General features: G+C 49.3%; 1 protein-coding gene across 9 annotated transcripts in view; it reads left to right on the top strand.

The window, feature by feature from the left end:
• Positions 1-14,106, top strand: part of GRIK4 (glutamate ionotropic receptor kainate type subunit 4) — a 123,827-nt gene that overhangs the window by 77,283 nt on the left and 32,438 nt on the right. For all 9 annotated transcript variants that reach the window (XM_048968462.1, XM_048968463.1, XM_048968468.1 and 6 more), the window contains 3 exons: positions 832-997; positions 3,644-3,822; positions 6,305-6,358. In XM_048968462.1, coding sequence (XP_048824419.1) covers positions 832-997; positions 3,644-3,822; positions 6,305-6,358 — 399 coding nt within the window. The remainder of the gene's footprint in view (positions 1-831; positions 998-3,643; positions 3,823-6,304; positions 6,359-14,106) is intronic.

Below are 14,106 nucleotides of genomic sequence, written 5' to 3'. Positions count from 1 at the left end.
GTCCTCTAATGAAACAGAAGCAGATGTTTCCCTTTCTATCTTCAGTATCTTCCAGATAATTCACTCTGCAAAAGGAAAATGCCATTATCTGTCATTGCTTGGCTGAACCCTGGTGCCCAGGTTCCTGCGTTGCAGGGTTACAGCAGGGCTCAGGTCAGGCAGCATTGTGCTCCTGCTCTGCTTTATTAATGATAAACGTTATTAGAGCTCAGGGCCATGGCTCGACTGGAGCTTGTGTGCTGCATGACCACCTGTTGCCTCTGCTGATCAAAAAAGCCCAAAGCTTCTGGCTGCCACAGCTGTTCCACTCTCTCCTGAGCCTTACCAGAGCAGGGTCATCTTGTTCCTCCCTTCATCTTTCCTAATTACCTGGTGGCACATGGGGACTGCAGGCAGAGGTGGATGGGCAGCACAGAGCAGCACGGGCTGTACAACTGCCTGACAGCATCCTCCGTATGCACCCAGGCAGCGAGCCCAAAATGAAGGGTGGGCCTGACTACAATTAGTACCCAGACTAATTACATTGAACTCATCCAGAATGGTTTCCTGTGCTGTAATCACAAACCCCATTGCCTTTCTCTGAGTGGCTCAGCAAGACTTTTCCTGATCTACTCCTTCCCGCAGCTTCTTGTTGCTGTGATAATTATTTCCCTCTGCTATTGCACAGATCCCGCCCTCCTCTCCTCACTTCAGTGACACTTCTGCAGTTTTATTGGGATATTTCACTTTCTGCATGCTGTGCATTTCACACCAAAGGTCCTTTATGGTAAATCTGCTTGTTTTTATTCCTATTCTCTTAATTCTGTTTCCTTCTTTCTCTTCCCTACTTAGGTTCCTCACTTCAGAGTGGCACCGGAAGAGTTCCTGAAGCTGCAGCTCCAGCGCTTCACCACCCTCAACCTCCATCCCAGCAACACTGACATCAGTGTGGCCGTGGCAGGAATCCTCAACTTCTTTAACTGCACCACTGCCTGCCTCATCTGTGCCAAAGCTGAATGTAAGTCATTCCCAGGACGGGTAGAGGCCCTTCTGCTCCTGGTTGCCTTTTTGTTTCTCTCTGCGTGCTCGGTGCTTGCTGCAGGAAGAGCAGGGTGATTGGTGCATGGCAGCTGGGGGCTGTGCTACTTGGGGGTTTGTATCGTGGGGCCTCTTTGTGCAGAGCAGCCCTGCAGGGCAGTCGTCCCACCTTGCTGCCCCACAGAGCTGTTTGTTGGAGGAGGAATGGGGATGGGAAGAGGCTCGTCTGCCTTCTGTTTGACAATCTGAAGAGCGTTTTGCTTGCACAGATGGGTTTTTGAAATGGAAGGGGAAAAAAAAAAGGCTTAAGCTTGTTTCTGGAGATTATTTTAGGCAAGCATCACTTTTTGCAATATATCTCTCCCAAACCCACGTGCAGTTGGTGGCCTAAAAGCAGGACTTGATTAATAGTCACTACATTGCACACCCTCTTGGGCTCTGCAGCCATACATCTGCTGGTAATTGTGCATCTGGATGCTGGAGTGTTCACCTCAGTGAGCCCATTTTAGCTCTGCATAACTCTCACATGGCAGGAGCGGGCTCTGCATCCTACTGCTTGAAGCGTGTGCTGTGCTTGTAAGGCAGGGGCAGGTAGCTGGTTTGTAGTACCCCAAACTACTTTTCTTTTGCTCCCCTGCAGCCAGATTCATTAGCACTAGAGTTAAGCATCCAAACCAGCCTAAGAAGAGAGGCTTTGTGAAGGCACGTGGGACCAGAGGGAGCTTTGGGACACAGGCGACAGCTCTGCAGTGTCAGGTGGGGGACTGAGCTTGTAGGAAAGGCAGAATCCTTCCTGAGCAGGCTTGGGCAAACTTCACCCCACAGCTGTGCCAGTGACACACTGCTGTGGCAGACCTCCACAGAGTCAGAAGGAATAGCATAGTCTCTTGAGTTACATTTAGCTAGGACTGAGGCGCACCATGCTCTGACTGTTACAGAGTGCAAGAAGGGCCTGATTCAGCTTTGTGTAGGAGCACAAGCCCTCGTCTTCCCTTAAGGCAAAGCACAGTGCTTTAGACAACTAACCGGAGGCACTCAGGGCTTTCAGAAGGTTCCCTGGAGGCTAATAAGGGGAGCATATGAGCTGTCTGCTCATCAGTGAGGAAATCTTGTTTTGAAGGATGTTATTATTTAGATCCCAGGAGGGAAAGTCGTAGCTGTTGTGGTTTAAGTACAGGGCTGTGTGATGGGACTCCTGGGTCCTATCCTGTCACGCTCGTGCTGTCACTGGAAGAAGTCGCATCCTTCTTCTGTGGGCTGATTGTCATTTCTTCCGGTGGAGGGAAAATATGACCTCAAAGTCAATGGAGTTAGGCCAGTGTAAGTGGAACACGGTGGTGACTAGAAGAAGATTACGTGACTCAGTTTCTCTGTGGTGTGGAATAATAAGCTTGTTTGTGAATTGCTCTGAGGTCCCAGCCTGGAAGGTCTGTGGGATTCTACAGAATCCTTGACCTGAAAAGGCAGCCATTACTGGGGTGAGTGGTCATCATAAGAGCAGCTCTGTAAGATCAGAGGGCAGAAATAGGAACTGACCACGAGGGTGAAGGATTACAGCAGCACAAACCCCACGAGCAGAGCTGGTGAGCAGACAAGCCTGTGGTGCAAAGGCAGATTTGTTACTCGGTGTCACACAGCAGCCCCTGGGACCTGGCTCTGCCCAGTTCCTGACTTCTCTTCGTGTCTTACTGGGACAAGCTGCAAGCAAAGTGTCCACCAGACTACTATGCACAGCAGCCTGGCTGATCCTTGCAAGGTGTGGAGTGAGATGAAAAGCGAATCAAAGAATGCAGTTCACTGTTCACTTGAAACCAGCATGCTGAGCAGTGCTCAGGTGAGGTCTGCGCCGCTGCTGTTGTGCAGTTGCTGAGTTCCTACCGGAGTTGGATAAAACGCAAGAGGCAAATGCACTGTGAAGAGTTCAATGCACAGCTTGCTGGCAGCCTCTCGCTGTGAAGGGGAGGCTGCTCATCTCAGATCTTTGCCTTTTAACACCGCTTTGTTCCCTTTGTGAGGCACTGGCAGTCCCTGGAAGCAGGACTCGTGCTAATCACGTTGCTCTGTGTGTTTTCTCCAGTCTCCATCCCATGTCTGGTTCTGACCCCACGTCAGCCAGGCTCGGGTTCTGCTCCCAGCCCTGCTTTTCCAGCCTCCTTCACCCCAGCTTCACTCCTTCTTTTGCGCTGTATGACCACGTGTGCTGCCTGTGTTTTGCCAATGATTAAATCTCGTGCTCTCTGGTCAATCAAAGTTGACAGAGGAGGTTATTTCCTGAGGAAAACCAGCAGCTACCTAGAAGAGACAGAATCTATCAAATAGTCTTTCTTCAATAAGAAAAGCCACAGCAGGAGGTCTTGTTAGATATCAAAAAGAGCCTGGAAAGAGCCCTGACCGGGAGAAGCCTCAGCCAGCAGTGGGGGAAGGGGGGAGGCTGTGGCCTGGGTTGACCCAAGTAGGGCTTAGGATGCCTGGTTAGGCATGGGGAAGCCTGACCTCATCCTGTAGTTCTCCCAGGGCCAACCTGCAGCCTTCCCAGAGCTGTCTGCAGGTGCTTCTGGAACCGGGTGTAAAATGTCAAGGCTTCTATTTTTTATTTTTATTTTTATCCTCTCCCTGTGATACAAAGGCCTTTTAAACCTAGAGAAGTTGCTTCGGCAGTTCCTCATTTCTAAGGACACGCTTTCAGTCCGGATGCTGGATGACAGCCGGGACCCCACGCCTCTCCTCAAAGAGATCAGAGATGACAAAACAGCCACCATCATTGTCCACGCCAACGCCTCCATGTCCCACACCATCCTGCAGAAGGTGGGTGCCTGCAAATGCTGCTGCTTCCATTGGGCAACGTCCGAGAGTGCATGAACGTGCAGATGCAGGTGTTGTGTGATAATACAGCACAACAGTTCACTGGAATCGCTTTCTGCTGAGAGGAGAATTACCACTGGTGGAGTTTCTAGGGAAGATAATTTGCTTGTTCTTTTCAGGGCTGTACCTACAGAAGCAAGGGTTTAATTGCTCTGAGCTGATGCGATTGGTGGTGCATGCCCATGGCTCCCGGTGCCATCATATTGCTTCGGGGGGCTGCTGAGCTCTCTGAAATTACTCAATTGGTGCAATAATTTATTCTTTTTCCTAGTGCATTCCTAACTTTTCACTTCCATTTTTATTGCCTTATTAACCGAGATTTTATTTTAATCGTGTTTATTTTTAAATGGTCTCTCGCTGCAGTTTTTAGCATTTGTTTTGATAGCCTACTTCAGAACTGAGCAGTGGCTCCAGATGGAGCCTGAAGTTGGGTGTAGTTTCCCACGTCCTGGAAGGAACAAGGAGTACTTTGAATCAGAGCAGGATCCAGGCAGTGGGGTCTCCCCTTGGCTGCTGTCGCAGCATCACACATGGATTCCTGGCTGTGTTATTGAGGAGTTTCATCACCATTTCAGATTTATCCCTGATGACAGCCAGCAGAAACCACTAGAGTTGTTTTTTGTTATTTTTCCCCCTCCTGAAGGTTTTTTTCTTCTGCTTGCCATTTTGCATTTCTAAATAGGCAGTTTGGGGTATTTTTGGGGCTCCCTTCCTGCCTATTTTTTGGGAGCCGTTTTCTTCCTCCATGCCTTTGGGGTTTTCCTAAGTCCCCGTGTCACTAGGAGCACGCAGCTTGGCAGCTGCAGGCTGTCCCCTGCCTGTTGCTATAGTGACTTCCTGCAGACCTGCAGTTCCTCCGTGCTTGAATATTCTCCTTCCACTGATAGAGATGTCAGAGATTGCCGTGATTTTTCAGTGCTTCAGTAAAATGTAATGTAATCTTCCTGGCCGGAGGATTGTAGGAGTGGGAGGTAATAAATAATGAGCTTCTGATGCAGCTGCCTCTTGCATCTGGGGAGGCTGAAAAAATGTTTTCTTTATGGGGATGAGGTCATGGTGAATCGGTGCAGCCTGCCCAAAGGTCACCAAAAGCAAGAGAAACATGTCATCAGTTTGAGAGTGCTGTGTCAGACCTTCTGGACAATGAGAGAAATGGCAATTTCTCGTGTCTCACCCTCTGCATATGGTGTGGAGACACATGGTTGCTTCCTCTATTACCAACCTGTCCCACTGCCCACCTGGCAGCAGACGCACCGAGCGGCTGTGAGCGATGGGAGCAGGAGATGCTTTGTTGCTTGCTTTGATTTTCTGCCTTTGAAATCAAAGGCTCTGACTCCAAAGTAGGTCAGGGTGAGAGCTGACATTATCGCAGTCCCCAGGAAGGGAGAAGGGAGGGACAACGAGTGCCACGTTTTGTTGTGGGGGGGTTCAGAGATGAGGCAGCGGTCTGGGAAGCTGCTTGAAAGCCTGCTGTGGATTCACGGTGCTCTTTTGGCCAAATGGCTTTGCTGGTTCCATTTTGGCACCTGCACAAGGGACAGGGGGACAGCGTGCAGCCAAAGCCACCGTTGGTCCCTCGCTGCCTCCAGGTGGTTGGGATGATCGGAAAACTGCCTTGCCAAGGTCCCGGAGCAGAATTGAGAGCAGCTGTGCTTGGCAATGAAACACAGGCTTTCAGAAGGATTTGCAGATTAATGCTGAGCATCTGTTCCACCAACCGAATAGTGGTCTAGAAAGAATTTTGAATTTTGGAAAATCACTTCAGTAATCTGGTCTGTGGTCTCTAGAAGAGATCATCCCACAGAAAAAATCTTCTTTCTCCCTGCATCCCCATACACTTTTACCCTCTTCTTTTCTATTTTTGTGGCCATCACAACCCTGGTTAAACTCTGGAGAGCTGTCAGACTTGCTAGGTTTCATCCATGCTAGTTAATTCTCAGGACCGGAGTCCAAATCTGGCTGATGCCCGTGGGGAAGCCATCACTGAGACAACTGACTGTCCTTCTTCTGTAATTCCACAAGAGCTTTCACTGCCTTGCTCACTGCATCCCGGTGCTTGTAGCAAAAAAGGAGATAAGCACTGAGCCCTCTCAGCTGCTGCTTTCCCTCATTATGTTCAAAAATCATGTTCAAAAGTTTTCCTCATTATGTTGATCCTTGAAGAGGAGAGAAGTAGCATCAATTAACAATGAAATAAACCCCATCTAATCTCTCTCCTCTCAAAACCCGCAATAAAACCAGGAACCTCCAGATAGGCTGGGTCCTGCTGGACTCTAATCCCATGGATCAGGTTGTGCTGTTGTGTTCCAGCTTTCCCAACAGTGGCAGTGAGGGTGGGAAAGCAAATCTGGCCCTGTCTGCTCTACTGGGGCTGAGATTGCAGATTGCCAGGCTCAGGTTTAATCTTCTTCCCTCTCCTTCACAGGCAGCCGAGCTGGGAATGGCATCTGCCTATTACACATATATCTTCACTAATCTGGTAAGACATTTTTCTTGGCTATTCTTGGCTGTGTGTGTTGAGTCATGTTAATGAGAATTTGGGGAAAAAGCTGCCTGAGTGTGGGGTGGGGGGGGGGTTACCTGCAATCCCTCTGCAGTCACCCTGCAGTCCTCCTGCAATCTCCAGCCTCAGGTAAGGCAAGGCTTGCTGTGGCTTCCAGCAGGGGAGAGCCCACTGGTGCACAGCAGCCCCACACCGTGCTGTGAAGCAGAGTCTGGAGATGTGGTTGGTGTTGGAGGCCGTGTTATGGGAGTTGGGGTCCTTGGAAAGAGGTAGATGGATGCGTCCTAATGTGGTTCTCAGAGGGAGGTATCAGTGCCAGAGGCTGCTCCATGCACGGGGAGAAGGGCGGGCAGCAAGGCGGAGGAGGGATGGAGCCATAAATGTGGAGAAGCAGAGTGGGCATGCCTTCAGCACAGCCCCTGGTGATTTGGCTTTATAGCCACTAATAACGTTAATGTGGGGATCGTGTGGCTAAATCCCTGAGTGCTGTGCTAAACAAGGAGTAATGGGCTTAGGCAGCAGCAGGGGGAAACCCAAAATAAACACCAGAGAAACTTCTCTTGCTGCAGCAGGCTTGTTGAATGGGCTGCCAAGCAGCATGGGGAGAGCTCAGCCCAGGGGGAGAAGGGCCCTTACTGGGGACTGGTGGGATCCTGGGCACGCAGGACAGGCTGGGTGATTCAGTGGAGGTGCCTTCCAACTCCCAATGATAGTCATATTCTCTAATTTCTATTAATATTTATGCCAGGGTGTGTGTGTGCCAGGAAAGCCGAGAGCTGAATCACGCTTTGTGTTTGGGTGGGAGACAGACGGCAGCGGATGGAGCCAAACGTGTGGGAGGGGGAAGGCGAGAAATGCAGGGGCTGAAAGCCCAGGGAGCAATTGGGATGGAGAGTGGAGAAGGGATAGGGAGAGATGTCAGGAGAGAGGAAAATGCAAAAGAAAGAAAAATCCACAAGTGCCTAGCAGAACTAATAGCGTTCTGGCTGCTGCCCAGCACTTGATCCATAGGTCGTAGCCTCGCTCAACAGCAGTCCAACATGAAAGAGCTGCACTGCTCCTATTTATCCTCGCGCACATGGCCAGCACTGGGCAGGCAGGGATGGACCTGGAGGGATGGAGCTGGTGAGGGACGGAGTCTCCATCCTGCTAAATACCTGCCTGGCACACGCTGCGTGTTTGAGGCACGTAGTGGTGCTGGAAAACAGAACAAATTTTGGGTAGTCTCAGTCGCAGCGGGGCCCCGATCTGTAATTTGAGCTTGTCAGGCCTGTTGTACTACACATAATGAGGGATTTCCATTTGTACATCACCAGCACAGTGGAGTCTGTGTTCATAGATGATGCTTGGACAATGGAAGCAGCTACAGAAATTAAGCTCCCCGCTGCTTAATTAAGCTTGTGACCACCCTGCTTTTGAGCATGAGTGTTATTAAGCATTTTCTTGAGGTCAAGAGGTGGCATATGCCTTTGAAACCCATTCATCTAGTGCAATGAGGGTATGAGGCAGGTGAGACTGAAACGAATTTGGTTGTCATTTGCTCTCACAGGATATTATTCTGTTTAGCGTGGTTTATTTTACCACTCTGTCCAAGAGATGAGCTCTGAGCAGAGCTAACTGGATTTTTGGCAGATCTGCTGAAGAAGAAAGGTGACATCGGGCAAAACCTGGGCAGATGGGCGAGATGTTTAACGAAAATTAGTGATATTTAAATGGGGATGAAAGATGGGAGTGAGCAATTTAGACTAATAAATCTGGAGGGATTATCAGGCTCCTAATGAACCCTCTGAGGTTTTACAATCACTGCCTAATAGAAAAGATAAAATCAGAGCGAGTTGCTGTGGAGGGGAGCAAGCAAGAAGATGGCTTTAAATGGAGGGAGAGCCCATCAGAGGGGGAATAGGCAGTCTGTACAGCATGACGTTACTTGGAAATGGAAAAACATGTCAAGCCAAAAAAAGAATAGAAAAAGGGCTAAAATGCCAAATTAAACACCTGCCCTGCAGCACTGGAAGGGAATTCTGTTTCTGTCTTCTGGCATTAATTTTATTTAATGAGCATATCCCAGCTGACAGCGAGGTCCACGTTGCAGCAGGGCATGGGGCGGAGGCGAGCGGCTGCTTCCCCCCAAGTGCCATTCTGTGGGGCAGGACTGGGGGGTCCTGGGGTGCTGTGGGTGTCCCCAGCATGCTCAGCAAGAGGCAGAGCTGCATGCAGGAGCAGATGCCAGCCTTTGGCAGGAGGCTGTGGGAGGAAATGAGGAGGAAGCCCTTGGCCCCCAATGTGTTTCCATTGGAGCCGAGGAGAGCAGAATGATGTAAAAATATCCACAGGCTAATTTACTGCGTGCAAATTCATTATCAGCCTCCTTCAGCCAGCTCAGGGGACCCTTTGTGTCAGCAACAGAAGCTCCACAAATTTTCCTGGAGTCCTAATGAAAGTGGCTGAACAGAGCAGGTCTGCAGGGCGTTCCTTCCCTGCTCCACCACTCCCATGCCAGGTGCTCCTTCTGTCCGCATCCCCCTTGCAGAAAGTCAGCTCCACTTGAGCGAGGTGGTGTTTGGGAGAGGAGGGGTGGAACTTGGAAGCTCCATCAACAGATTTGGTTTATCATAATCCTACTAATAAGGCCACTGTTGTGAATTGGAAGAAATAGAAATAGTTTCTGGAAATCCTTGTGATCAGCAGTTCCTAGCAGAAGGGATGCTGGATGCCTCCAAAGCCCTGTGGTACAATGAATTCTTGTAGCTCGTTAATTCTGGGTAGCTTGTTGTTGTTGTTTTCTTTCTCTTTTTAATCTAATATATAGACTTCAGACTGGGTTTAAACTTCAAAACATTTATCAAGGAGATTAGACGGAAATAATCAAAACAATTAAAATTATGACTGTAAGAAGGGAGGTGTAAAGGAGTTTTACTAGTGCCTTGAGTCAGTCTATTCGCTGGGTATAGGTTTGTTCTCTGACAATACTGTGCGGAGGTGTTGCTGATAAAGCAGCTGCCGTATTCAATTTCCAGAGACCAGATAAATCAGCTTCGCTTTGTTTATTTGTTTCCTGTTTTTCCTTCTTTGTTGGATTTATAAAGAGGTTGGTCTTTCGTATAGGATGAGTTTTCCAAGGCCGTGTTGTCACTCTGGATGCCCATCAGAACAGGACGCATGCAGGCAGCCATGCAGCTCTGAGTTCCATCGCAGCTCACTGTGCTCTGCTGCTGCATGAGGTCACCAAGCATCCCTTGCTCTCCCCTGTGCCCTAATGCAAGCGAAGGATGCAGACTTTCTTGTTAGGCTTTGACAAATTTTACCTTGCAGACCTTCCTGATTCCCAGTAACTGATGAAAACCTTTTTGCAGAGCCCTGGCCATTCCCTGGATTTATGGTTCATGTTTCCTGCAGCATGCGGTAGGAGGGCAAACAAATCGGGTTTGTGCAAGGATGCCAAAGCAATTTCTCCTTATTTTCGTTAGCATGAGAAAAAGATTTAGGCAAAACAGTGATTTGTGCCTGCTTGTGCTACCTTACCTGTCTGGAGTCTGCTTTGTGTATTGTTCCAAGTCCTGCAGGAAGTCCAGCTTGTGTTTGATTGCCAGTTGTTGAGTAAATCATGCTCTCAGATACAGCCCAGGCCCTCTGCTGTGAGAGCAAACCTCTTTTGTTCCTCTGCCCTCACGCTGTCTCATCCTCTTTGCCTCAGACTCTCTGCCCCCCTGTTCTCTGTGCCCCGTCCTCAGGTCCCAGTGCAGTACTGGACCTCTCTTCTCTTTGAGGCTTTGCCACTCCTCGATGCCCAGCCTCCCTGCAGAGAAGTTGAACTAAATTGTATTTATGCAACGTGTTTTCCTCAAGTGCTCTCTTTTGAAGAACAGCCTCCAAAAATCTTAACGCCTCTCCTTGCATGAGGAGATAAAATGCCCATCCTGAGTGGCATATGGCACACTCTGATGCTTTTGTGTTGTGTCAACGTTGTAAGAGCAACCTGCTTATGGATGGGCAGTTTGCCTAAACTGTCCCCAAGTTCACTGAGACCACAGCTGCTCTGTAACTGCATGCATGGCCAAATGACATGGTGCATTGGGTCGGTCCTCCTCACCCACTTGCCCACTCAGAAGGCTGCAATTTGTTGCTGTGCTGAGGTTTATTCCTTCCAGAGGAATTGATTTTAACACGTGGCCCATTATAAACTTATTGACTCTGTCAATAGTTTATAAATAAATTGCGCCTTTTGAGAAAGCCATAAAATGCTTAACATAATATTGTCCACTTGAGTGAATAAATAAGTGTCTTCTTAGAGGAGCTTAGGGATGATTAGCACATTCAGTTACACAGCCCTGAGGGCAACAGGATGCTGAGTGCCAGCATGGGAGCTGTGAGCTGTGCTTGAAGGGTGACAGCTTTTCTGAGCAGCAAATACTCCTGCAATGGATGTTTTCCAACGTGAAGTCTTAATAATAGAGAAATGGAAGTTCTGGCCCAAGATTCTCCTTCCTGTCCCATATAAAACTAGAGGAAGAACAGTACAGCCTGTTCTGGAGCCCCTAGTGTAAATCAGCCTTCGCCAGGGGGCCGGATCCTTGGCTGAGGTTGGGGCTGAGCTCAGTGCAGGTGCTGAGCAATGGCAATGGCAGCACCAGAGAGCATCTGCAGGAGGCTGTTCATCAGCAGAAAGCCAACCAAGCCCTTGCAGTCTCTTCTAGGCTGAGCCTTGCAGCCGTGTTTCCAATCACTTGCCTTGTTCTGCTCAGTGCCTCAGTTTCCCCCCCTGTCCAATGGGTGCAATCCCTCCCAGTGGGTGCCCTGTGCTTTGCTGTTGGTGTCACAGGGCACCAGGCAGGCCCCGAGCGATGGAGCTGCACCGTATGGGTTTATGATACTAATGGAACAGAGATGATTGCCTGTAAATCTCCCAGTCATAACTCACCGCTGTGACGCCAGAAGCTCCAAGCTGGTGGCTTTAAAGCTATGAATTACTGAGCCTGGCCGTGTGGCTTTTATTAGGCAGGTTCCCCCAATGATCTAAATGCTGGGGTCACTTCAGAGGTTGTGTCTGCTGCTGTAAAGAGAGAAGGCAGGTCGAGTGCTGCATGAAGCACAAACCCAAGAGTGACTTCATCCCCTAATAACTCCTCCAGTGCCGTCTCCCAGGGAACCCCTTTGTATTCAATTAGCTAATGTGTGCCTAGCTCTTTGAAAATATAGAGTGCCATAGAATAGCTAAGTGTTGTTATTTAAAAGCACATATTTAGTGGCTGCAGCCCAGTAGTAGAAGTCAGAAAATCTACACTATAATTGCCTGGTGCTGCTGCAGGCTCTGCTGTGATGTGAGCAAAGCCTGGGGAGTTTTCTTCTGTAAAAGTTCATTAATTTTGGCTGCAGACCTTGAGGGCCCTGTTTTTCTAAGATCTCATGAAACAGGATATTGACTTTTTGGTGGGTGCTCTGAAAAACAGAACCGAAGAGGGGGAAGAATTCAGGCAGCTGGGATCTGTGCACCTGAAATTAGGCCTGGCAGGAGTGTTTGTGATCTTCTTTGTGCCTCGGGTTGCACTGGTGGCATGAGGTTGAGGTCCCCCCCCTAAATAGAGTCTGCTGGCAGCTAGGAGTTATTTTGCTAATGGCTCCTTGCTCTTACTGCACTGGAAAGCGATCCTCAGTCCTGCAAAAGCCTCAGCCAGCACTGCAGATAAGGCAGAGTAAGCACCCAAAAACTGAAATGTGGAAAATTCCTCCTAGTTTAGGTAAAAGTCAGCCTCAGTGTGTCTCGCTGAGTCTCCCTCAATGAGCAATTCTTGAATCTGACACCGATTCCCCGTGTGCCCCCTGCAGAGCCTGTCTGAGCCTCATTGCTAAAATATGAACAGTATTCCTCTACCTCAGTGTGATTGTTGAGGAGGTGAATTATGCTGATACTTGCATGCAAAGATGTGGTAGGGGAGGCATCTGAAATCGCAGCCACAAGCAGGATTTCCATCGCTTTTTCTGGCCCTGGGAACCTGCTGAGAAGCGCAAGCCCTGAATAGCAAATGAGTTCATGTTTGCAAACACGGGTATGGAAATGTCAAGTGTGGTCAGTGACCGTGTGGGAAGGGAGAAAGCAGCCAAGGACAGATGCCACTGGCAGCCTGACCCCTTTGCCAAACCTATCTCATCCCATTGCAGAGGAAGCATGTGACTCAAGGAAGGTTTGTGTGTGGTTCACTGCTTGTTTCTGACCTGGAGTCACTGAAACGCTCTTGTGGGATGGACTTAAGGAAGAGGGTTGGAGTGTAAACAGTGCGGGGACGGGGCTCCCCCAGCTGCTGTGGGCCCCATGAGATGGGGGTGGGTGCTTTATGAGCGTGGCTGCAGCAGAGATGGGGCTTTCTGCAGCAGGAGGTTTGCCTGGAAGATGGCAGATATGGTGGCTGCAAGAAGAGACAGAAGCTCGCAGCGAGCATCCACCACCAACACGAGATGAGAAAAAGCTGCTGTCAGTATTAGAAGCAGCCCAGATGTGGGGCTCTTGGCACACAGCATTGCAAGTTCCTCCCCCTGTGCGGGGCATTCGGCTTTGCCCCTTGCACCATTTCCTCCCAGCCCTGGCTGAGAGCTGCTGCTTGCAAGGGCTCTGCACATCCAGGAGCTCCTGAGGCCCTGCTCCTCATTAGCCATCTGCCCTCCCTGCACCAGTTGACAGGATGCCGTGGGTAAATGGATAACCTGTCAGGAAGGCAGGAGGATAAAATCATTCAAATGAATCAATAGTTTGCAGGCAATTTCATGTTACCTAGCGTTAATGCGGTTGTGTCCAAAATGCACTTAATCCTGTGTCTGGTCACATCCTCGTGGGAGTTTGCCATGCTGGAATGATCTTGTAAGTCCATGTTTTGGAGATTTACAGGCATTGTTCCTACGTGCACACATACGCAGGAAAGATAAAAAATGACTTGACTCGCTGAGTCCGTGGAGCCAAAAGACATTCATATTAGTGATGGAACAGAATGGGTATCCAGCAGTTTCTGAATGTATTACTCCCACCTTCTCACTCCATTGTAGCAATTAGCAAAAGAGGAATTAGTGAGGAAGGCACCATTATTTCCTGTTAATAGGACAGGGAGGGCTGGACGCTTCTCCAGGAAGCTGACGTTGTTGTATAACCACTTCCATTGACGTGAGCAGCAAGTAGAGTTCTCCTGTTTTGCTTGTACTTTCTCTTAGCACGGTTCTTGACTACTCCAGATGCAGGTCTTCGCAGTTCAGTTGTCCTAGTGGCCTGAGGATTCCTCCTTGCAGGGCTGGGATGGACAACCAGTGTCTGGGGCTCTCAACCATGGCAAGGAGCAATGGTCTCATGGGTGAAAACAGAGCTGGGGTGTTCCCTGAGCCTCTCCAGGGGTGCAAACTGGCTCTGGCTTACCTACAGAGCAACAAGTCCCTTCTGCAAAGCCTGCTAGCAAGTCTCTGGTGTGGTTAGCATGGACTGTGGCTCAGAAATGAAGTTTCCAGAGCCTGTTTCAGAGGATTTGGGTCTTATTGTAGAACTTCATTTTTGCTGATGTTTTCATGAATGGCCACGCAGAGCCCAGTTGCAATCAGCAGCCAGGTTTTTCCTTATGGGCTGGCAGATGGATTTGGGCCCCAGCTGGGAGATGATAAGGGCAACTTCTTGTAGTTGTGTGACCTGTCTTCTCTTCAGTTGTATCATGCAGCTTTGAAGTCTTTGGTGCCTATTCTCTTTTCCTGATCCT

This window comes from Lagopus muta, chromosome 22 (genome assembly GCF_023343835.1).
Source record: "Lagopus muta isolate bLagMut1 chromosome 22, bLagMut1 primary, whole genome shotgun sequence".
Classification (NCBI taxonomy): Eukaryota; Metazoa; Chordata; class Aves; order Galliformes; family Phasianidae; genus Lagopus; species Lagopus muta.
Note: the sequence above shows the minus strand (reverse complement) of the source record. Positions and strands in the feature narration are given on the sequence as shown.